The sequence below is a fragment of the Desmodus rotundus genome, chromosome 7, assembly GCF_022682495.2.
Source record: "Desmodus rotundus isolate HL8 chromosome 7, HLdesRot8A.1, whole genome shotgun sequence".
Taxonomy (NCBI): Eukaryota; Metazoa; Chordata; class Mammalia; order Chiroptera; family Phyllostomidae; genus Desmodus; species Desmodus rotundus.
Window position 1 is genome coordinate 135,381,727 of NC_071393.1, and position 24,173 is coordinate 135,405,899.

A 24,173-nucleotide genomic window follows, 5' to 3' on the forward strand; every position below is an offset into this window, starting at 1 on the left:
GCACCATGGGACCAAAGAGGCTTTCCTCTCAGGAAAGTCCTCTCCGCATTGGAGTGAGACTGTTTTCTGACAGTGGCATCGCAAGGGAATGTTCCATGGCTGCCATTCTGTGTTTAGATTTGTCGATTTTTTGGCATTTTATTTTTATTAAAAACACAAAATTTTCCCTGGCTCATGTAGCTCAGTGGATTGAATGCTGGCCTGCAAACCAAAGGGTCGCCAGTTTGATTCCCAGTCAGGGCACATGCCCGGGTTGCGGGCCAGGTCCCCAGCAGGGGGCTCGTGAGAGGCAACCCGTTGATGTATCTCTCATACCTCTCACACGTCGATGTTTCTGTCCCTCTCTTTCTCCCTCCATTGCCCTTTGTCTAAAAAATAAATAAATAAAATCTTTAAAACATAAATAAATAAGAATACAAGAGCTGTTGTAGCCTAGATTAACAAGGTTGGGCATGTCAGGTACTGGGGCAAGCGTTTGAAGACACTTTTTAAAAATAACTTTATTGAGACATAAATATGTACAGTTCACTGGGTTTTGGTATATTGTGCCATTAACTTTTTTTAATTTTCAGTTTTTATAGAGGGTGGATGAGAGAGAGAGACATCAGTTTGTTGCCCCACTTATCGACGCATTCATTGGTTGATTTTTTTTCACTGTTGTCCCACCTTTCCGCCGTTGCTCTCCCCTGCCCTGCCCTCCCCCGTACCGGTCGACTCTTACGCATGGCCTGACCGGAGAGCGAGCCCGCAACCTTGGCGTATCGGGACAATGCTCCAACCAACTAAGCTACTGGCCCGGGATTAACGTTTTAAACGGTGGTAAAATACACACAGCACAAACTCTACCGTTTTAGGTATAGTTTTAGGTGTGCAATTCATTGGCATTAACAGCATTCACAAAGTTAAGGTGTGCAGCTGTTTCCAAAGCTTTGTCACCACCCCAGTCGGACACTCTGCACCCACTAAACACTCACTCCCTGTTCCCTTGCCCCAGCCTCAGGTAACGTCCGTTGTCATTTCTGGCTCCGTATTCACACAAGTGGAGTCACGCAGGGTTTGTCCTTCTGCGGCTGACTTCCTCCCTCAGCCTGCGTCCTGCAGCAGGTGCCCGAATTCCGCGCCTCGCTGTGGCGGAGTAGTATTCAGTCGCGTGGATGGACCAGGTTTTGTCTGTCATTCATCTGTCCCTGGACACGTGAGTGGTTCCCACGTTTTGGGTATTGTGAGTAACGCTGCTGTGAACATGGGTGAACACGTAACTCTTCCCGTGCCTACTCCTAGTTCCTTCAGGTGTGCACCCAGAAGTGGGATTGCTGGGTCACACGCTAATTCCAGGTGTTGCTTTTTGAGGAACCGACGAACTGTTTTCACAGCGGCTGCCCCATGCGACATTGCTGCCAACGGCGCCCAAGGGCTCCAAGGCCTCCGCTTCCTCACCAGTGCTTGTGATTCTCTGGTTTTGATTCTGGCCGTCCCGGTGGGTGCGGACTGGTGTCTCACTGTGGCTTTGGTGTGCATTCCCTGGTGACTGATGGTGTTGGGCACCTTTTCGGGAACGTGTCGGCCATCTGTGCGTCTTCTGTGGGGACACCTCTTTAAAACCATTGCCCATTCTTTAATTGGGTTGTTTTTCACTCTTGAGCAACAAAGTAAAAAGTATTAGGTGCCACTTCAAAGGTTGAGTACTCTCTTAAAAGTTACTGTTGGGATAGAAAAGGTGACTATTGTGATTCTTGAGTCTTTTCTGTCTCTTCAGCAGTCTCTCAGCTTTCTTGTGAAAATGCATGAAGAAGTCCTAATACTGTATTCCTGCGTGGAACTGACTCTGGCCTCTGCTTTCTCTCAAGCTTCCAAATTGTGTGTAAACTCCCTCATCTCACCCATGAATTCAGGAGCAGTCCTGATCACATCGTTCAGTGGCTGCCTACGGAGGTGACAGGGCAGCCGCTCTCTCAGTGACAGTCCCTGCTCTGTGCCCCTGGGGTGTCCTCACACCTCTGCCTCAGTCCAGATCCCAAGGAAAGGTGGCCTAGGCCAGGAAAGGAAAATGAGAGGGCACAGTGATTTTGACTTTTCGGCACGATGGTTTTTAAAAGCCTTAGTGTCACCCTGCAGCGCGGGCACACCCGAACGCGAATTCTTCCAGTGGCTGGTCTCCAGACCAAAGGGCGAGAGTTTTTGTTGGACAAAGGAGTATGTGAAGAAATTCTAACACACTCCCTCCCTTTTTCTGCTTCAAAAATGAAGAGGCAAAGAAAAACATGAGAGGAGAGAAAGAGCACACAGGACTTTCTTTCCTGACTCTCCTTTGTGCATGTCGCCCGTCGACTCGGGTGTCTTCCCCCACGCCGTGGCCCCGGCCCACTCCGTGCCACGCTCAGAAGCGTTCCGGGCACGCCGAACAAACGCACTACTGTTGTAGGAACCGGAGTTCGTCAGACGGGGACAGAAATAAAACTGGGTTCTTGTTGCCCACCTGTCTCTTCAGGCTCCTCCATGGCCCGGTGGGAACTCTCTCTCCCTGGCATGCCAGGTCAGGAGGGGGACTCCCCAGGATGCCAGGCAGGGGCCACTGGCGTGCACCCCAGGCTCTCCTGTCCTCTCTAGAGAGTAGGTAGCCCATTGAGTTTGCAGAGGAAAGCCCCGTTCTTGTGCTCCCAGACACCAGCGGCCCTTGTCACCTGGGGTTAGCATTCCCGGAACAGATACCCTTTCCTCCAAAATGCTGTCGCGCTCTGAAATGGCCGGTCATTGGTCTGATCAGAGCTCGTTGGAGGCAGTGTGAAAGTCCAGGGTTTGACTCTGGTTCTGGAAACAGCCCCTTGCCAGCAACACTGAGTAGCTGCCTCGCTTGTTCTGCAGCTCAAATATTAATGTGTGCCCCCTATAAAACTCCATTTGTCAAGTGACAGGAGCCGTGGGTCTCGGCAATGGTTTGCGTCTCCTAGGCTCTCAGCAGTGGCTCCGAGATGTACACAGAGTATAGCAGGTACTTGGTAAAAGCTATCAAGTTATTTTGAGGAAGATCATTAAATGATGCATGTTGTAAAATAATTCCTTTTAAAGACAGTTATGTGTAAATTATGTCAGGTGTCAAAACTAGGAGTGCTTCCTTTTTCACAAAGTTTGTGGAGTTTCATAAAGTGCAACCCAAACGATTGTCCAGAGGCCTGGACACCGACAGCATCAAAACAGAGCTGTCCCGAGCAGGCGTCGGTCCCGGCGCCGCCTTCCTGACCACAGCGACAACTGAGAGGCCGGCCCGCTGATCAGGGAGCTGCGTCATCTTCGGGCTGGAAGTGACCGCAGGTGGGACCTCTGGCCAGTCCCATGCGCCAACTCTGCGGCAACTTCTGCAGGGCTCCTTACGCCAAGGCCGGATGGCAGTTTCAGAGGCTGAAGAGCACTTTAGAGCAATAGGCCACAGCCACTCACGGACACGTGCTCACGCATAAATGCCGGCTGTGGAGCGCCATGCTGTGTTAGACTCACGAGAGCTGGGCGCTGAGTATGCTAATGACCTACACAGAGTCAAGTCTGAGATTTTGGTGGAGAGTACTGGTAGGAGATGTGGAAACTGTAGGAATGTGATGAAGAAAGAAAGAAAGATTGCCCAGCAGAAATTTCCTGCCTGACTTGGACAAGGAACGGAACAGCTCACCCCCACAAATCAGGAAGTGGGGCTGAGCGCAGGCCCCACTGCCGCGCGCCCTCTGCAGGCCAGCAGTGCGCGGGCAGCTGTGTGAATTCTATATTGGAGTCCTCACAGCAGCCCTGGGTGGTGGGGGGTGGGGGGCAGTGGTTGTGCCCTCGTCTTTGATGACAACTCTGAGGCCCCAAGGGGTTTGTGACCAGTCCAACGTCATGCACACAGAAGGCAGTGTGGGCTCGAGCCCCAGTCCCACCGCAGCCCCACATGGAGTGAGCTAATAACACCAGCTCATTTCATGTCTCTTACGGGTTTCAGCGCCATTGAAAACACTGTATATGTACGTACACACCCTGTGTGTGTGTGTGTGTGTGCGCGCGCATGTATACGAACGGTCAACGGTTTCAGAACTGGATTCTGCGCACGTGCCTGTGCTGCCAGCAGTTTTAGAACTGGCCGCCGCGGCACTGAGACGCACCCGTCCGTGCGCCCTGTGTCTGTGCACCAGCCTGTCCTCCCTCAACTGCCCCATCTGCCTTTCCCACCTCTTTATAGGGACTGGCACTGGAACGCTCAGTCGGAGTGCGTGGGTCACGCACATTGACCTCACAGTTCTGAAGTGTTTAAAATTAGACCCGCGGGTTCAGAGTTAGCTGCCCTAACTATAAAAACCCAGGCAGTAATTGACTGGTCACCGTCCCTCCTACAAGCAGGCAGGCACCGCCTCATTTTGCTGCTCCGCAGTGAGGACCCCAAACCAGCATCAATGAGCATCGCCCCGGGACGTCACCCGCTGTGTGCTGTTTCTTCCCCAGGTGGTAATGGCACTTCTCAAGTACTGGCCGAAGACCCACAGTCCAAAAGAAGTGATGTTCTTGAACGAGTTAGAAGAGATTTTGGATGTGATCGAACCCTCGGAATTTGTCAAGATCATGGAGCCACTCTTCCGGCAGCTGGCCAAGTGCGTCTCCAGCCCGCACTTCCAGGTACGGGCGCGGGAGTGCTGAGTGGCTGCGGGGAGCTCCTGTGGGTGCACGGTGATGGGGTTCTGGGTGTGGCCGGTCACGTCGTGCTTCCCATGTGATTTGAAGGTAAACCTCAAGGTTTTACTTTTAATTGTACTTCAAAATCAGATGCTAAGACTTTAATTCTGTGAAACACACTTCAGTATCTTGTGCCCATCACTGGAAACATTTCTTGGTAAGAACAGTTAAAAATGCCTTCTCCGAAAAACCATCTTTGTCTTTATCCCCCAAAGGCATACAACCCTGTTTTCGACAACTGACTGAGTAATCAGTGTTTATACAGCTGATGACAAAACCTTCAGCTCTGAGTTCTCTCCCTGTGAGGCTCGTCGTTTCTGACATCATGTAAATCCGTCTCCCTCCACCGTTCAGAAAAACCCTGTAGTCCTGATGTTCGTCACTACGGAATTCTCAGTCAAGTCACTTTCCACTTCCTTTCCTGATTTCCTTCTTCAACCCTTCAGGGCTTTTTCGGAGATCGTCCTGTGGCTTTATTCGGCCCCTCTGCCACCCACCCTTGTATCTCCTTGAGCAGCCACCTACTGTAAACTTACCACAAATAAGGCAAAAATGGAGGCTCAGAATGAGCACAACCTCACGGTCCCCAGGGGGTTGGTGGCCCAGCAGAGGAGGGAAGCTGGGCCAGCACAGCCGCCCAGGACGTGAGTGTACATGCTGCCGTGGCCCTCCCATCCCCTGCCCTCAGGCAGGCCCGCTCCTCCCTCATTTCCCCTCACACTCACAGCACACCCTGACCCCTGGCTCCCCACTCTTCCCCATGGGACGTGTCACTTCTAACAAATCCGATGAGTCTCCTCCCACTGGACGTAAGCCCCAGGAAGGAAGGCCAGGGTTTCTGCCTCGCCTCGCTCCCTGCTGTGCCGCCTGCGTGTGGGCAGAGGCCACTGAATGGGGCCCACTTGACTGCGTCCTCAGCACGCAGCCCAGGGTCTGGCGTGAATGTCTGCTGAGTAAGGGGTGCCACTGTTCCTGGTGCACAGGAGACCCTGGCTCTTCAGGGCGACTGTCTAGGGCACCGACGTCCAACCTTTTTCATCTCATGGCACACGTGAAAAAATATATTCTACTTTTTGCCAATCTGACAAAAACAATAGGTGTAATTCTGATTGATTTACAAAACAATAATAATAGTAGTAATGACTTACCTTTTTGCTCCAGAGTGACTTAAAAACTTGGTGCCTATACTTGTACATAAGGATTTCTGGTACCAAGAATTAACCAATCAGACGAAACATGTTTGTACGACATGACCAGTAAGGTGCACTCTGTTGCGTGACCTGGGTGTGTGTGGTCAGCACAGGGTGCTCACGCTGGGCAGCTGTTGCCCCGCACCAGATAAAAGTCACTGGTCGGGGTATTTTGAATTTGTAGGGATAACAGTTTTCTGACACAGCATACTCCATTGGCCTGCTCGCAGGGGTAGCAGGGAGCATACTTGCTGAGCGATTTCCGCCCTGACCCAGAATAAAGCGTGCACTTCCTGTCTGCCAGGTGGCGGAGCGGGCACTGTATTACTGGAACAACGAGTACATCATGAGCCTCATCAGCGACAACGCCGCCAAGATCCTGCCCATCATGTTCCCGTCCTTGTACCGCAACTCAAAGACCCACTGGAACAAGTGAGCGGGCCGCCTCGCCGCGTCTGCGTGTTCTGTTCCGTTTTTTAACTCTGTTTTTTTAAGATGTTATTTATTTACTTTTAGAGAGAGAGGACGGGAGGGGGGAGGAAAGGGAGAGAAACCACAATATGCAAGAGATACATCAACTGGTTGCCTCGCACACGCCCCCAACCAGGGCCCTGGCCTACAACCCAGGAATTTGGTCAGGCCCTGGTCAGGCCCTGACCAGGAATTTGGTGACCCTTTGGTTCGCAGCCAGTGCTTAATCCACTGAGCCACGCCAGCCAGAGCTTTAATTTTACTTTCTAATTACAGTTTGCATTCAGTGTTATTTGTAGTAGTTCCAGCTGTAGCATCGACATCTTTTCACGTTTGCATATTCTGCTCATACTTCAAACCACTTAAGATTGAAATCCAAGTCTGAAATATCTGTTAGGAAACAAGATGTTGGTTTCTCTGCGGACTTGTAATTAAGTGGAAGTGTGGTCTGTAATTGGCCTACCCCACCGCCTTCCAGCCCGCCTGTGCTCACACCCGCCGTCCCTGGCCGTGTGAGTAGCAGTGTCCCACAAGAGGATTCGAAGGTCCCTGCAGAGCTCACAGGGCTCAGCCCCTGTGGGAGCACGGTGGCCACCCCCCTGGTCCCTTGAGCCCTGCCATCACACACCCTGGTGAGCCTTCCTGTGTGACCACGAACCACCCACTGTGCCCCTGCCTGGAGAGCAGGCCATCCAGACGGCCTGAGGAGCTTCACGTGCATGCTCTGCTTCTCCGTCGGTTCACAGAAGGGAGCACGTGGGCCGGCTCTCTCCACAGTGCTCCTGAGACCTTCGCCCCAGTGTGGGTGCCACCTCCTTGTGGCAGGTGGTGCGGGCACTGGAGCCATTTACATAAATGTGGGCGCTGGGTGGTGCTGTCTGCTCTCATTTCTCTCCTTTCTATGTGCTAAGCAGTAAGTCAGCATTTAAAGCAGTAGGGAGCCAAGCCAGGTTCTCTAGTCCTCCCCCTCGTGCACAGGGGAGGCAAGTGGACACAGGGGGCAGCAGCCCGACCTGCAGTCTCGCTGGGTGGCAGGTGTCTGCCCACAGCCAACCAGGGCTCCCGGCCAGCTCCCTCCTCTGAAAAGTAGGGAATGTTGGCCTGGTGTCTTGTGAAAACTGACCAAGACAATGTTAATACAGGGCACACCTCGCTCTTTTGCGCTTACAGATGTGTTGTTTATAAATTGGAGGCAGGAGCCTCCACCAGAAAAAGGTGATGTCACCCTGTGGTGGTCTAGAAATAAGCCCGCTGTGTCGCCTCAGTGTGCCTGGACACACAGCACCCTGCTTTGCAGTGACCTTCACCTTGATGTGAAGGTGGATTAAGGTGAAGTCCACAAATCCTAACACCTGACCGCGCCCCATAAACGCTCACTACAGTCTCAGGCTCAGAAGTGCCCCTGACCGGTCCAGTCGTTGTCAGAATGTTGACTTTGAACGACCACGCTGTAGCGTCCCTTTTTTACCGAGTCTGGCAGGTGACGGCCAAGTTCCTGTGTGCAGCTCAGGAGCGTGACTTCCTGTGAGCGTGACTCCTGCCCCGCACACAGGAAGAAGGGCTCTTCCAAGTGTTGCCTACATGTGATTTGGGTTTTATTATGAAGTTAATTAAAAAGTAGTTACGCTTTGAAAGTTTAATTTTTTGTTTTGGGTTTCGGCGGAACTACTCTTTGGTTGCTGCTCACAACTCCATGGGGGGACCAGGCTCCACTGCTCAGTTTTGCTGCCGATCTCACTGGGAGTCACTCGTGTGGCCGCACAGGTGGCAGCTGGGACTCGGGGCAGCCAGGCCCCTCCGGGGCGTCAGAGCCTGCAGCTGAGTGTGACCGAGCTGCCCTGTGGTGGTCTCATTCTCTGCCTGCCAAAGCCCTACAGGCATTATTAAAATTATTTTTTCTGTCCTCAGTGAATAAGATGGAAAGAAAACTGGTGTTTATAGGAAATAAAATGTTTCCATTACTGTTCTCTATATAATTAAGTTCGTCGTAGTTATACTTGTTCAAGTTTCAACATTTTTCATTCAGTTTCTGAGTGAGGCGGCTTTGGCGCCGTTAGCCAGGGCGGTGAGCTGAAGGGCCTGCCATCGGTGAGCAGGGCTGCAAGGGGGACTTGGGACCGCGGGGCGACTGTAGCAAAAGGAACAAGTGAATCCGAAGTAGCAGCTTCTTTATTTTAAAGCTTAAGAAATTTGTGAACTGATGAAATAGCCTGATAAGTTTAGAGCAATAGATTGTCGCTGAGGAGGGGAGGTGGGTAAAAGTGACCAGGTGTTTTGAATGTCAACACCGAGTTTCACTTCTAGGACCATCCATGGCTTGATATACAACGCCCTGAAGCTCTTCATGGAGATGAACCAGAAACTGTTTGATGACTGCACTCAGCAGTTTAAAGCAGAGAAACTGAAGTAAGTTGCTCTCCTCCAAAGTTACTCTTTCAAGGATGATTTTTTCCTTAATCCTGAATAAACCTCTCCCATTGGTTTGTACTAATGTTATTCTTCACGTTAAAGCAAAATCAATCCTTTTATACTTGGAAAGCAAATAAAAACTTTGTTATGATAACCTTATTTTCAGAGGACGCACACTTAAAGGTAGCTATTTTCTCCATCATGCTACTAGTTTAACCATTTTTGCAGAAGTGCACGTGTAGCCAAGAATTTAACTCCCAGGATTTCTGCATTTCTCAGGGACATGTAAAGGTTGCAGCGTGTGGTGATGTTCATGTTTATAGGACAGGAACGTGGGTTACTAATGCATCCTGTAAGATTCAGATGAGAGAGCGAGAACCTTCCCTCACACCACTCTGCTCTAACCGGTGACGCCCGTCCCGTGGGCGCTCCCTGGAGTCTGGCCTGTGTCCTTCGCAGAGCCAGGCCCGAGTCCGCACTGTCTAGGGGCAGTCCAGGGGACCAGGCGCTCCGCCCCTCCTAGTTGTGTGATAAATTAGTTACCAAAACCCCAGCTTCGGGGTCAGTACAAACTGTTGGGGCTTTCATCCTGTGCTTGTCACTTGGAGCTGGCTACAGGAGAGCACCCTGACTGAAGGCCGTTCAGGTCACAGTCCGTGTAACCAGCAGTCACGGCCACCGCGTGCTCACTGTGAGCATTTGCCTGCGTGCCAGGCCCGTGCTGGGCTCCAGCAACACCGCAGGGACCGGAACCAGCAAAGCCCTGCTTCTCTGGAGTTCATGCTCTGGGTGGTGCGGGAAGAGCAAGGCGGCCGGGTACGAACAGGTGAGAGGTGTCGAGTGTGAGCCGGTGGTGCGCAAGCAGGGGGCTCAGGGAGGCCGTTTCTGCACCCTCCGCCCTGCCTGCTCCAGCCGCACCCCAGCTGCTCAGGGCGGGGCTGGGCAGCGGTGGGGGGCCTGCTCCCAGAGCATCACAGCTTTCTGAACGGGCCCTCACGGTCGTGGAGCACGTGTTCTGGGTTCACAAACAAGCTGCGCTCAGCGGCGGCCAGTGGCAGCATCAGACAGGGCCACTGCTTTTTAATGTCAGCCTGTGGGGCTGCTGGCTCACGGCAGTGCTTCTAAACCCTTTCCTCCGAGTCACGGCTGCCTTCTCACTGTGTCCCCCGTGTCCCACCCTCGTGACCCCACGGCGAAGGAGGCGGCCATGGCGCTGCTCACAGCGGCTTCCCTACGCAGTTCCCTGAACTTGATCCGCCTCTCTAACCCCAGTGACCTTTTACTGTTTTTCAGAGAGAAGCTAAAAATGAAAGAACGAGAAGAAGCATGGGTTAAAATAGAAAATCTAGCCAAAGCAAACCCCCAGGTACTAAAAAAGAGAGTGACTTGAAAATGTCTTGGGTGGGACAGCGTGTTTTTATAAGATAGGCCTGTGGCTGCGTCACGGGAGGGCGGGAAATCGCGTTAACGAACGTTGTATATGAAAACATCCGCAATAAAAATGCTTTTCAACTTCCGTACAAGCACTTATTTTGCCCCAAGATGTTTTTACCACAGGATTGACATTTTTCTCCTGCTTTCTAAGTAAGATATGAAAGTGATGAATGTACTGTGGTAAAAAGAAGGCGGGACACAGCTTCTGTCTGAGCCAACGTTGTAGTTTGCTTCCCCTGGTAAATGTCATAGATTCTGTAGCTCAAACTGTATTTCCTTCTCTTATATAGCAAATTCTAAAAGGAAAGGAGTTAGTTAGGTTTGGAATCAATTAAGTATGAAGTTTATGTCCTCTTCCCTAAAACTGGGTTTCTGTGGGCTGAGCCTTTGTCATTAAAAAATTGCCAGACCCCTGTCCTCAGAGCAGCTGAGCCTGTTCCCCAGTCCGAGCCAGGAGGGCCTGTGTGCTCTGGCACCCAGGCACTGACGCCCTGTCTCCCGGAGCAGCCAACCACGGAGCCGCGGGAGCAGCAGCTCTTGGGTTGGCTCCCAGGGTGGCCGGGCTCCGGGGGCTTTGGTCATGGTCTTCAGTGTCCCGTCTGCGGGTCCCAATGGCAGGAGCCGTTACTGCAGACGTTCCTCTGGGCGTGGCGTGCCTGGCGTCACAGTGCCTGCCGCTTCCCAAACGGCGTTTGTGTGAATCTCTGCCATGCTAAGAATTCTCAGGCTTTCCCCAGCTCCCCAGAAAAGACAAGACTCAACTTTATAAGGAGAGCTATCCCCAAAACCCTAGAAGGTTCTGTAAGGTGAGCAAGACTGTAAGCAGTCTGCCTGCTTTGCTGAGAGGTGCACCTGAGTAACTATTACCCAAGCTGGTGTGCAGGTTTCCAAATCTCTCCCACATTCATAAAAAGCTAGGCATGAATACAAAGTGAAAAGTATATTTTACCTATATAGTAACATATTGATTTGTATTTCCTTTGCTAAAACTACAATCAAGAGACTTACACCATAGGAAAACCGAGTGACACGCTTAAATGTTTCCTTGCTTCTACCTAAAACAAACAGCCAGCGACGTTTACTCCACCCTGTCACACTGCAGCGCCACCTCAAGGTGCCTGTGAAGCTGTGGAGGGCTTGCTTTGGGTGGGCAGCTCTGGGCAGCCGCTTCACAGACCAGGGTCCACACTGAGAGTGAGGTTGAACACTGACCTCTGTGCGAAGCACAGTGAAACCATCAATCTGGGCGGGCGTCAGCACGAAGCGCAGTCAGACAGAGCCCCAGCGAGGACTGGCAAGGACCTGTCACGCTCCAAATCAACACCCTCGAAAAACACAGAGGACATGTACCAATCAGAGCGTCTGTACTGGTTTTGCCTGGAATACACAGACGTGACCTCATGAGAGGTCGCGTAAGCTGCTACGTTTCAGAGGGAGAGTGCTGGGCGATGGTGTTCACAGGCGGGACCAGTCTCACGGCTGAGCTGTAGCAGCCGTGCCTCCTGAAACTGGTGCCGTTGTGAACTTCCCCTGCGATGTCTTATGTTGCATTTCCATTCCTTTTGGCTGCTCCCCCACCAATGTCTCGGTCACCAGGGCAGCGTGCAGGGTGTGCCTGCGCCTGGGCGCTGCCCTGCGGGAACCTGCCCCCCATCTGAGCGCCATCCACCTGCTCATCTCTGTGTTGAGACGCCTGGGACTCAGCCCTGAGCGCCTTTCTGTGCGAACGAACGGAAAATACTTCATGGGCCGGTCTCGCAGGGCTAGGAGTTAGGGCCCCCTGCCTGCTTCAGTTCTCTCGAGAGAACATCTCTTCTGAATTCTAGTCACTGCTTGCCGTTCACAACAAAAAGTAAATAATTTGTTTCTTCTCTTTGTGACAAAAATAGTTGGGTTTTTGAAGCTTGGTCCTCGAGCTCAAATCTGCCTTTTTCAGAATTGATTTAATAGCTTCCTCCTCGAAGGTGGGTTCTCGGTAATCCCCTGTCTGTTTCCTGATGTGTGTCAAGAAGTCTTCCAGACGGTGCCTCCGGTTGTCTTACAAACCATGAGTTTCGTGTTCTCACGGCCATGTGTGTCCAGGAAGGGGGTGCCTCCGCGATGCTGAGTCTGTTTGTTCTGGCAGTGGGGGAAGCTTCACGGGGTGGGGGGGTTACGTCATACATGATTTAACTTTTTAAGTCATGAAATGCTGATTTCTAACATGTGTTTTTCCTAATCCACAAAAAGAGGCCACGTCACATTCTACTACTCCCTCCATGACATCCATGGGGCGCGTGTGAAGTGACGACAAGCACTTCTGGGAGCTCTTGAGTGTGCCTCCGGTGTGACCTCCGTGGCAGCCCAGCTGCCTTGCCTTTGAGAGATGAGGTTGCCTGGGGGCCGTGCGTCCCTTTGCCCTGTTGTGAACTTGAGCCTGCATGGAGGTTGCTATTCCTAGGAAGGACCCTGTCCTGCCACGTGACCTTTGTTGTGCTGTGAACATGTTGTGGCACCCTCATTGACCTGTTCTCTGCCTGGGTGCAGCGAGGACTAGGAGCCCACGCCACCCCCGGCCCAGCCCACCCCCTCGGTCAGTGCGAGCTCTGTTTCTGCTCAGAGGGGCCGGGAGCTAGCCTGCTGGTTCAGCATCAGTCCCTGCGCCACTGCCCGAGTGTCGCGGCTGTTGTCGCCTCAGTCCGGCCCAGCAGCTGGGAGCCTCACAAGGACGAGGTGCTGTGCCATGTCCCCATCTCCCCTGTGCCCAGCAGGCCATCGCTTCAGTGGGCAGATGGGTGCCAGCTGTGAGTCCTGAATCACAGTACTTTCCCAGGACAAAGATGAGAGCTGGGACATAGCCCCAGCTTCGAGGAGCTGACAGCCACGAGGGCCCAGACGGGGGCGGTCAGATCTCACCCACTGCACACTGGGGGGCAGGAGGGCAGGAGGCCTGGGCCTGCCTTCAAAAAGAAGTATCGTTTCTTCGTAAAGAAACGATACAGGTTTGGGAGGCCACGGCCCAGGTGTCCCGAGGGGCCTCAGCCCAGCAGGAGTCTCAGCTGAGGGGACTTAAGCGGTCTGAATTCCGGGGAAGGGGCTCACGTCAGAGCGAGCACAGCAGGGAAGCCGCGTCCTTCAGCACTGGTGGCCTCCGGACAGTGGAGGAGGGGCCGGGTGTGCTCTGTACCGGGGAGAGGGCACAGAAGTGAGGGTTTTGTCCGCGTATGTGCTAAAGTGTCACGAAGAGCCAAGTGGCCTCGTCAGACCTGCATTTCAGAGAGCTTGTTCTGACGGCAGCATGAGGGGCCCGCAGGGCCTGGCACATAGAGAGGCTCTGCTGAAGAAAGAGTGAGGGTGGGACTCCAGGGAGTGAGCAGCCGCTAGGAGGACAGGGTTCAGGGGTGTGGAAGGCACAGGTGAACAGGGCGGGGTCGTGGGGATGACGTAAGACCCCATGGGACACGTGAGTTGGGCAGGGCCTGTTCTGAAGGACCTGCAGGAGGTGATGGGAGAAGCCAGGGCAGGGGGTTCCGGCCACAGACAGGCCCAGGAGGATAGAAACCAAAAAACGGCTCAGCAACCAGGAGATGGCCCTACTGATGGGCTGGTGGCCGTGGTCCCATCACGGGGTAAGACGCCTGTCTGCCATTCACACCGAGCACAGAGCCCAGGGAGAGTGGGGAGGTGGCAAGGAAGCCACTGGAAGGCCCATGGGCCCTGGGACACGCTGGTCCTTCCCTGCAGTGCCAGCTCAGTGTGGCAGCTGCGCGGGTTGGGTGTGGTCCATGGCAGTGCTGCAGCAAGTTAGAAAAAAGGGGGGTAAGGGATCCAGGAAGGAGGATTCGAGAGGAAAGGGAAGGGCCCTGGGTGGGCAGGCAGTGTACAAAGGTTGGGAGGGTAGAGGCAGCAGGTCCAGCTTGAACCAGGCCCCAGGGACTGATCCCGGGCATGTCCTTGCTGCTCCCAAGGAGTCAGGACACCAAGGACTGCAAGGTGGTAGTACCACCTGTCCCCAGCCCCTGGGGCCAGGAGTGTAGCATGACCACTGAGGCCAACTCTGCCCTCCCACCCGCACATGGCCAGAGCTGTAGGGACTACCGTGGTCTGCGGCAGGGCTGGGTGCTGCCGGCGGAGGTGGTGGAGGGCCCTGGGGGCGTTGGTGGGAAGGCACGCCCTGCCAGGAGGAGACCCTGGTGCCCGGCCCCAGGTGCTGCCAGAGAGTGACTCCACACTTTGCATTGCAGTACACAGTGTATAGTCAAGCGAGCACCGTGAGCATCCCGGTGGCAATGGAGACAGATGGGCCCTTATTTGAAGATGTGCAGATGCTGAGAAAGACAGTGAACGAAGAGGCTCGCCAGGTAAAAGTGCGCAGAGCTCAGCTGGGAGGCGCTCGCTGGAGATCCGCTTCAGAGATGCATGTACCTGTGAGAGGTGATGTGCTGTCCAGCAGGGGCTGCCGTGTAAGCCAAGGTTCAAGTCAAACTGCAGTAGCCGCACGGGAAACATTTCACCTGTGCATCTCAGGGTCGATTTACAGGAAACAGTTCCTAAGGGTTAAGTACGTGCCTGTGACTTGTCTCTCCCTCTCCCTTAACAGCAGCAGCCCCACCCTTACCTGTTCTTTCCATGTTAACTTGAGCAAAAAGTCAGGAGCTTCGCAGTAATTAATGTCTTTCCGCTGTCTTCTCCTTCTGCCTCCCTCCGACTTCCGCGCTGGCACAGCGGATCCCCGTGAGGCCCCATTGCACTTACAGCCCAGCTCGGCCACCGAAACACCAGGGGGCACCTGGGTGGGCCTGCACCCTGGTGGGGTGCCGGGGCCTGGGGGCTTTGTCGGAACTGCCGCATGCAGTGCCTTGCTCGGGTGGTCTGCTTTTACCGTGGTCACACCTGTAGCGGTACAGGTGGGCACACCTGTAGCGGTCCCCACTGGTCCACAGGTGGACTCGTTACTCGGTTGAGAATATGCACAATGTGGGCTTCAGAGAGGGCCACGCAGCAAGCTCCTGCCTGTGCGGGAGGAGCCTTTCCGTGCTGTGCCTTTCTGAGGGTGCCTCCCTGTTTCTGTTTGTGTAAACTGATGTAGTGCTGGCCAGGCTGGGGACATGGGCCTCTGACTTTGAACTTGAGTCCCCTTCAACCAGGGGAGGAGTTTCCAGAGACACCGGCACCGGAATTCTGGCACGTGAAACACCGGAGTGCCTGGGATCGCACTGTGTGCTGTCCGCAGATGGCTCACAGTGCGAGCGTCCTTCAGAGCTCCGTTAACCAGAGGGGCTTTTAATCGGTTTGGTTTCAGTTCAAGAAAATCGTACTCCCCACCTGGTCAGGCAGGGTCGGACGTTTCCCAGAGTGCCAGCCAGACTGCCAGGCCACGCCGTCTGGCCCACGGCCGCTGCCGCGAGCTGCGCCGTCACTGGCACTCGGCAGTGCCCAGGCTTGCCGGGAGGAAAAGCATGTGGAAGCGTCTCATTCCTCACTTGTAATTCTTTTTGTTTTTAAGATTTTATTTATTTATTTTTTAGAGAGAGGGGAGGGGAGGGAGAAAGAGAGGGAGAGAATCATCAATGTGTGGTTGCCTCTTTCGCACCCCCTACTGGGGACCTGGCCCACAACCCAGGCATGTGCCCTGACTGGGAATCAAACCAACAACACTTTGTTTCACAGCCTGCGCTCAATCCACTGAGCCACCCCAGCCAGAGCTCACTTTTAATTCTGGACCATATGTACAAATGACAATATTTTGGATATACTGGGTTAAGTTAAACATCAAAATTAATTTCACTTGTTGCTATTGCTTTTTACTTTGTTGACATGGCTGCTAGAAAATTTGGAATTACATATGTGGCTGGCATGACTTTCGATTGGGCGGCCCTGGTCTAGACTCTCTTTCTCGGAGCTGCAGGAGGCGCCTGCGCTGGCCACGGCCATGCTGCTTCTGCCGACCAGCTCCGAGCTGTAGGTTAGAAGAGAAAGCAGGCGAGTGCACGCTTCGTTCAGCTCAGCAAAGCTGAAAATACTAAAAGTGCAGTGGAGAGCTCGGTGTGCCCCTAGTGAACATCAGTGACTCACTTTTCACTCAATCCACGAATTCCGTAATTTCCTTACAGTTAGCAATTTTATCAATGAAATAGACTTAATAAAAAGCACAAAAATTCTTATATTTTTCTCTGTGGGAGTGTTAATTTTCCTACTTGATTTTTTTTAACGTGGAAAGCAATTTGAGGTCCTGGTTTTGATTACCATTTGGATCTGACAGCTTAAAGCACGCTAAGGAGCGGACAGCCAGCCTGCCGCCTGCAGACAGGCAGAGGAAATCGAATCATTGCCCTTCCCCGGGGGCCCTGCCTGGGAACATGTAGCCACCGCTCATTTTCAGTCTGTCCACAGGCGAGAAGGAAACTGAGGGTTTGCACGCCAGTGCTGTCACATTCGACATCTCAGGGTTGGAGTTTTTCTTCCTGGTGCATCCTCTGACTTGAGGATTAAAGCTAGGAAGAAAACACACTGTCCAAAAAGTAATGAACATCATATGTAATTGTGTGATTTATGGGCAGATGTATGTATGACTGAGGGCCTCCTCTGCAGGAGATCATGAACTTCATCAAGAATGCAGGCCAAGCTAGCCTTCTCTTCTTGAGTAAGGCCTTTGGAAGCAGCACTGGCCTCTGGGAGACAGCCAGGACCCTCCAGACCGGGCGATCTTGGCAAAGGGCGGGTCTCCTTCCCCGGGGGGGGGGAACACTATCCATGTGGTGGGGAGAAGCCCGTCTACTTGTTTGGTTCCAGATACCGGCCATGTAGGCAGGGTGGTGTGGGGGGCTCGTCGCATGTTTGTTTTTACGACTCTTCACATTAGATCACATGACGCAGTTTTCTCACATAATTGACATTCTTTCAGAAGTGATCCCCTTACCTTTAGACTTCTGTGGGTCACATTCCAGGGTTGGAAGACTCCATGCTGTTAAGACACTACCAGTTCTTCCCAAATTAACACCGTCTCAGTCAGAGTCCCAGCGACAAGCAGATTCTAAGTCACATGGCACCACAGAGGCCCTAGAATAGCCGAAATAATGCCAAAAAAAATAAAGTTAGAAGATTAACACTCCCCAGTTGCAGGACTTTGTACGGATTTCCATGGATCAATTGAACGCCCCCCCATCTCAGCCTCTCTAGATGGAGATATTCGTGGCGCAGTCTGTTAGGCATAATATTTGATGGGATGGACCTTCTTCCTTCAAGAGCATTGGCGGTCGCATCCCTGAAACGCTCAGCAACACTGTTGTCAAAGCAAAGGGAAGGTACCAGGATGCAGGGGGGAGACACGTGCGACCAGGAGACCACGTTGACAGAAGTGGCTTCAGCTAAAAATTAAGCCGTTAATATTTCCAGTGCCCTTTTAATTTTATTTTCGTCTGATTTTATTTTTCCAAAATAATTCCACAATGCTTTAAAATGACTCTAGTGCATAGCGGGAGGAGCTCTGAAGGCCAGGGGAGATTACTGGTTGGAATTGTGCGGAGAATCTCAACGGTACATTTACGTGTGCGAACCCCATTTGCATTTCCTTTGAGAAAATTGTATAACCCCACGTGGAACATCCTAAGAAATTTTGTGTGAATGGCGTTTGCATCAGAGATATTTAAAATGTTTACAGTTCTCATTTTGAATAGCCGGTCAGGACAAAAGCGGCAGCGGCCATGCAGATCAGGAAGGTGTAGACAGACGGAAGGTGGGGAGCGCAGGTGCTCGAGACTCAGTCTGTAGAGTGGATCGAGGTACCTAGGGAGAGAATCGGCACGCTCATGGGCACATGAAGTATTTTCCCTGTCACCCAGCTTGTGATGGTGAGGACCAGGAAGTCTGGTCCCGTGAGAACCGTCCATTTGTCCTGCCCTACCTCCAGCAGTAAAGCGGAACGGTCACGGGCGCCCCGCCCCCGTGTCCCTCACTGTGTGAATGTAGTCTCTCCCTTACATCTGCTATCGGCTGCAGAACAGGCCATCTGTCCCCAGGGGGCATCCCGCACAGAGAGGTCACAGTCCTGGCACGCCGTCTGTCCCGTCTGTCCCATCTGTCCTGTCCTGTCTGTCCTGCCTACCACCAGCATGTCTGCAGCACATCCCCTCCACCAAGTGTTGCTCCCTGAGGGTGGCCGTCTGCATGGTGTCTCGTGCTGTCATGCTCCCGTTTCTCCAAAATTACTCACTGCTTCGTACAAGGATTGATAATGGCTGCGCACGGCGACCCTAGCAGGGGCTCAGGGCCTGCGTGTGCTCTCGGATTGCATCTGCTGGTCCAGCTCCGAGGTTCCTGCTGGTGCCTTCCTCTAGCAAAATGTTTCCCCCCCTCTTGGGAGTGCTGTCTCAGCAGTCATTGCACCCTCCAGGTGGGAAGCGCTTGGTTTTGTCGGACTTCACTTTGCTGTGTTTTATAGTTCCCCCTCCGATGGACATAGAACTCGGGTGGAATTCCCCTCTGAGTGTCCTGTGGGTCGAAGGCAAACCTGCTTCACAGACGAAAGCACTCTTACCAGTTCTGTGACTGTGACGGGCTCGGGCCCCACAGTCCCCAATGTGCATGACTTTCCGGAAGCCACTTACAGTGCTTTCAGGGGAAGATCAAAACCCCTGCCTTCACCATGAAGGACTGTCAGTATCCAAGTAACGTTTTAGAAATAATCCTGAAGTGATGTCACACAAAATTCTCTCCAAACTTTGGTACTATTGCTGTTTGAGGAGGTAGTATGCAAAGAACCTTAAGAAATGCTAGCTCTGCAAAAAATGTGAACTTTTCATGTATGACTTCTGCAGGTTCTTGAATTTTTTCGTTAAAGCAAAGTGTACCGTACAGACTGCACCCGAGTTAGGCATAGGCTCAAGTTTCTAACCGGGCTTCTGTGTGCACATGGGCTTCGGGTGAGTCCGACGCCTCGTCGTCGCGTTTCAGAAACACTCTGTTGCCGCAGCGGCCCTCCTTCTGAGCGAACGATTTGTTTACCTGTCACTCGTGGAAATGGGTGTTTGTGGGGTGTCAACTGCCCATACAAGGCCCCCTTTCTTTGCACAGTTCTCCAAATAAATCCTCGTGCAAAAGTGAGACTTATTTAAGTAAAGCCCGACTGTTCTAAACCTCAGGAAGAGAATGGGATGGAAAAGGGAGTCCTTTATTTTTTACAGTTACTGTTGGGAAATTTTATGTAAATAAAAAGTTTTTCTAAGTTTTAGAGGGTTTTTCCCCCCACTAAGAGGTAACCCATTTAATACCTCTTAAACTATCTTTTTTCAAGTTTTATAGAAGTTTGAGACTTTTAAATTCAGTTTAAAATATTTTTAATTCATCTTTATTTACCTACAAAGGAAATTTCAATATTATGAAATGTTTCCGGAAAGGACAGAGCCATGGAATGGCTTTGGGAACATTTCATCAAGTAGGGGGATTTGGTGATGTTCGGGGTTAACTAAAAACTGATGAATTTGCCAAACAGAGGTACTGAGTACTCTGTGTAAAACTACACATTTTAGAAGACAGAAATGCAATGTCGTACACACCATCCCTCTCACTAGTCATGAGGTTATTTTTAACAGACGTGACATTCTGGGGTAATTACCGCAAGAGGAAATGCTTTGCCTCTTTGCCCGTCCCTTAGTGTTCAGAGGGGCCCCCAGGTGAGTGCCGCCCCCCACCTGCACCACCAGTGAGGCACAGGTGCACTCCTGTTGGGACAGTGTGGTTCGTAGTCAACCCCGCTGCCTTTGTAATTCCAGGCACAGAAGGACCTGAAGAAGGACCGGGCCCTGGTGCGCCGCAAGTCCGAGCTGCCTCAGGACCTCCACACCAAGAACGCCTTGGAGGCTCACTGCAGAGCCGACGAGCTGCTGTCCCAGGATGGCCGCTAGCCGCCCGCCCGGCCTGCCGCGCGGTCCTGGGTTCTGTAGAAAACACACACTTCGTGCCACACAGATCAGCCACACTCAGCCAGAGCGTTCTCACCCCTCCTCTAGGCATCCCGCACTCAGCCCCCCGCCCCCACCCCAGCAGGAGTTCAAACAATGGTGACTCAGACGCAGGCAGGCCGGGCAGGTGTCCCGCTGCTGCCCAGAGGCCGCAGGGCCCCCGATTCAGAGCTAAGGCAAGCACCCTGGTCATCACCCTCACATCCTACCCAAATGGAACTGGTCATCGTTGAAAATAGGCGGTTCTTTGAGAATATCAATGTTTTTCAAATCAAAGGAATACTTTTAAAAAGTATTTCGTATTTTTAAGATTCTGCAACCTTTGAAATTGTTTCCATGTGATTGTTTACACCAGCAATTTCTTCTTTTTTTCCCAATGTCATTGACCTGCTTCTTTGCTGTCAGTGTTCCAGCGTGGACAATGAATGACGATGACCCGGTAGTGCTCGGAGCGGGCTTTTCCTGAGGTCTCCTTTACTTTGAGTAGCGGCAAGGGCACCATGTCCGACTCCCTTCATGTCTTTCTAAAGCCATATCTGCCCGTCTGCCCACACCAGGACTCCAGGGGGAAGCTCACAGGAGAAATTATTTGACAAAGAGCTTTCTCGGTGTCCCTTGACTAGAATTGGAATTTTTAAAACAATGTGTTCATCTTGGGGTTTGCCAATTTTTTTTTCTGTACTTACACATTGTTGTCCTTTAACAAGGCTCTTGAGTTAATAAAATTAGAGTCTAAGCGCTCCCCACTTTGTAGAAAGCTGGAACGAGAACGTTTTGAGAAGCCAGTTCTCGGCCGAATGCAGGCTGCAGCCGCCTTTGGGCAGAGATGACAGGAACCGTTGCCGCTCTGACCCGGCGCTCGGCGGGAGTGCCGGCGGGCGCAGGTGGCCGCAGCTGGGCCCTGCTGACATGGGCGCAGGTCACGCACCCCTGGAAAGGAAGGCCCCGTGTCTGGCTCTCGCCCAGCGCTGCCGCCCGTCTCACGCCTTCCTTGCATGTACTGAGCTTTCGTTTCCATGGCATAGCACGAGGAAATCTTCAAACTTAGTGCTTTGTCTGTTCTTTATTTCTCTCAGGGTGGCCAGTGTTTTGACTTATTTTATCCTGCTTGAAAACTATTTGAGATGTGTACTGCTATCCTAAACAAATGACCCTCGTTTCTTTTGTCTGCGGCATAAGATTATATAACTTAATGTTAACTGTCTTGATGCATAAAAGATACAGTGTGGCTTCTTTTAGGATCTGCCTTCTAATCCGGGTCTTGGTATCCACTCAGCTGGAGTAACAGCAGACATCGTTCCCTGCCGCTGAAACCCACGGACGGTGTGCATGTCCTGTGTCTCGGAGGAAGGTCGCGTGGGGGGAGGGACTCCTTGTGTGAGCGCACGTGCAGACTCAGAGAGCCCCGCCCCGCGCAGGCGCAGAGCCCGCTGGCGAGCAGACACACTTCCTGAGAAACTTGACAAGCCTCTGTCCGGTTCGCCATTACGAAATTCACAATTTTAAAAAAGTCTAGATGCCTTCTCCTTTTGAGGGAAAAAGGGTGCTTTTTACTGTATAAAGCAGTGTCTTACGTATTTTGATATACCATTGTTTGAACTTCGTCTTTGGCTGACAGACGCTCAGATGGCCTTGGTTTCGGTGTTCAGTATATTTGTGAGAGCTTTCTGGAAGACTCTTGACCGAGGGAAAAAGCAAAATAATCGCTGTTTGGGTGACTGTGTAAAGCTCAAGGTTTAAGAACATCTTTCGTCTAGGTTTTATTTCTGCTCTTTATTGAAGACAAACATTCACCAAAAAGGGGGAGAAAAGGTTTTGAGAGAAACTAATTTTCTTTGACAAGAGTATTATTTAATATTTTGGCCTATTAAAGTTTTCCTAGTTAGTATTCAGATTTCCTGTGCTAATTGTTCAACTTATATATTATTACATAGATACACTGTTTATTCTGTACCAAACTGATTCAAAAAGTACTACATTGAAAATAAACCGGTGACTGTTTTTCTTCATAAAGCTCTGGTTTGGCATCTTCACTCTTAACAAAACGTATCTGTACATCAGAAATGTCACTATTCCGAGTGTCTTTTTAGTGTGGCTTTAGTATGGCTTCCTTTTAATATTGTACATACATTGTATCTTTGTTTTATGGTAATAAGTAATAAAATGTAGACTTCATATTTTGTACAAAATGTCCTATGTACAGAATAAAAAATTCATAGAAACAGCAAAAATAGGTAAGTGGCACAATTATTTTTCTTTAGAAAATATCTGTAACTTTATGCTTTAGTGAAATGTTAAGTACCCGCATATTTTTTAACATTTTGTAACTCAAAACTTTTGGTTTTGACATTGTTTTATGAAGAGAAACTTCATACACTTGCCATTTAATATGCTCTTTTATCTAATTTTAAAAGACTCTGAAAATGGTGCATTATACGGACTGAATAAAGAAACTGCAAGTTTTATTGCTCATCATGAAACGAAACGTGGCCTCGGTGCTGGGCGCGCCGGTTCTGACCGTTGCCGAGTCACGGGCAGGGGCGGGCAGCCGCGCCCCGGACGCCGGCTGCAGGGCGCAGCGGGCGTCGTGTGCAGCCCCCGGGCCGGGCCTCCCCCCGGCGGCCTGTGAGCCCCCTTTTAATTCCTCTGAGGGCAAGAGCAGAGGCGTCTTTATATGGACCACCTCTCAGTTTCCAGTAGGTAGATGTGAATCCGAATAGAATGTGTCGAATGGAATTCTTGAGCCCTAATGTTTTAAAATGGCTCGTGAGAAGATGTTGCCTTGGAAGGAGAGTCGCTGAGCATATGACTGGGGGGCCCTTGGTGGCCCACCCCCACCTACGGGAGCTTGCCACCCGCCGAGCTGTCGCTGAGCAGTCAGCGAGAGGAGGCCTGGGATCACATTCCGCCCGGTCGTTGTAACTGCCTCCACCTCTACGCAGCTGCTCTCGATCAGCACTTCAGCAGGTGGGCTGTGACCTGTGCCCCTGGTGTCCCCGTCCATCAGGTGGTGTCTGCAGCTCCTCCCACAGTGGGAGGTGTCGCTCTTGGGGCTGGGTTGTGTGGAAGACACCCAGCCCGGGTGGCCGGGGGCCCTGGGACGTCCCCAGCTGTCTGTGGCCTGAGCATCTGGGCCCCTCGTGGGGTATTGGGGAGAACCCACAGTCCCCACCTCTGCCTGGGAGTGGGCGCGCTGCTCAGGAGACCCCTGAGTCTGCTGCAGCTCCCGAATGGCCGCTTCCTCGGGCTGGGAGTCCTTGTCTCCAGCGTGAAGCTGGAGGAAGCTGTAGTGCTCGGTAGCCTCCTTCAGCTCGAGAATTCTCGAGGACGCGGAAGGGAGGCGTGCTGCGCTCACGTGAAGTAAGAAGCCGCACGCACTGCAAGGTAGCCAGGCGCCTAAAAGCAAAGTTGAGCCAGCTTTGTGTCACCCTCCATGAGACCTGGTCTGACACTCGCAACAGCAATGACAGTAACTAATCTCTTGCCCTGGCTGCTGTGGCTCAGTGGACTGAGTGCTGGCCTGTGAACCAAAGGGCCGCTGGTTCGATTCCCAGTCAGGACACATGCCTGGGTTACGGGCCAGGTCCCCACGAGGGGGCGCATGAGAGGTAACCACACATCGATGTTTCTCTCCTTCTCTTTCTCCCTCCCTTCCCCTCTAAAAATGAATAAATCTTTTTTAAAAAATAACTAATGTCTTAACGATACCTCTATGCCACAGCCATTGTAGGTGCCTCGTTTACCTGCGGTAGGTCTCACAACCCAGCACAGTATCTGTCCCTGTTGCCATCATTGACACGTGAGGGAACGGGCACACGAAGGTGAAGTCACTGGCCAAGGTCATCCAGGTCCTGAGTGGAGCCAGTTTCACCCCAAGTGCTGTAGCCCTGGAGGCCCTGCCCCTCACCACTACTAACACCCGAGAAACCCCCAGAGCATTTCAGGGGAAGGCCATGAGCACACGCACCCTGGGCTCTACAACATCTACGGGTGGCCGTGAACTTGTGAGGGCTTCTGATGCTGCACTTACAGAACTAAA

General features: G+C 52.1%; 1 protein-coding gene across 6 annotated transcripts in view; it reads left to right on the top strand.

Annotated features, from left to right (window-relative positions):
- The window catches only part of PPP2R5C (protein phosphatase 2 regulatory subunit B'gamma), a 126,211-nt gene extending 103,592 nt beyond the window's left edge, over window positions 1-22,619 (top strand). For 3 of the 6 annotated variants that reach the window (XM_053929074.2, XM_024567849.4, XM_071222084.1), the window contains 6 exons: window positions 4,465-4,635; window positions 6,187-6,314; window positions 8,658-8,759; window positions 10,056-10,128; window positions 14,420-14,536; window positions 19,946-22,619. In XM_053929074.2, the coding sequence (XP_053785049.1) occupies window positions 4,465-4,635; window positions 6,187-6,314; window positions 8,658-8,759; window positions 10,056-10,128; window positions 14,420-14,536; window positions 19,946-20,077 (723 nt within the window). In that variant the 3' untranslated portion in view covers window positions 20,078-22,619. The remainder of the gene's footprint in view (window positions 1-4,464; window positions 4,636-6,186; window positions 6,315-8,657; window positions 8,760-10,055; window positions 10,129-14,419; window positions 14,537-19,945) is intronic. The other 3 variants (XM_053929076.2, XM_024567850.4, XM_053929077.2) reach the window with 2 other exon arrangements.
- The last annotated feature ends 1,554 nt before the right edge of the window (window positions 22,620-24,173 follow it).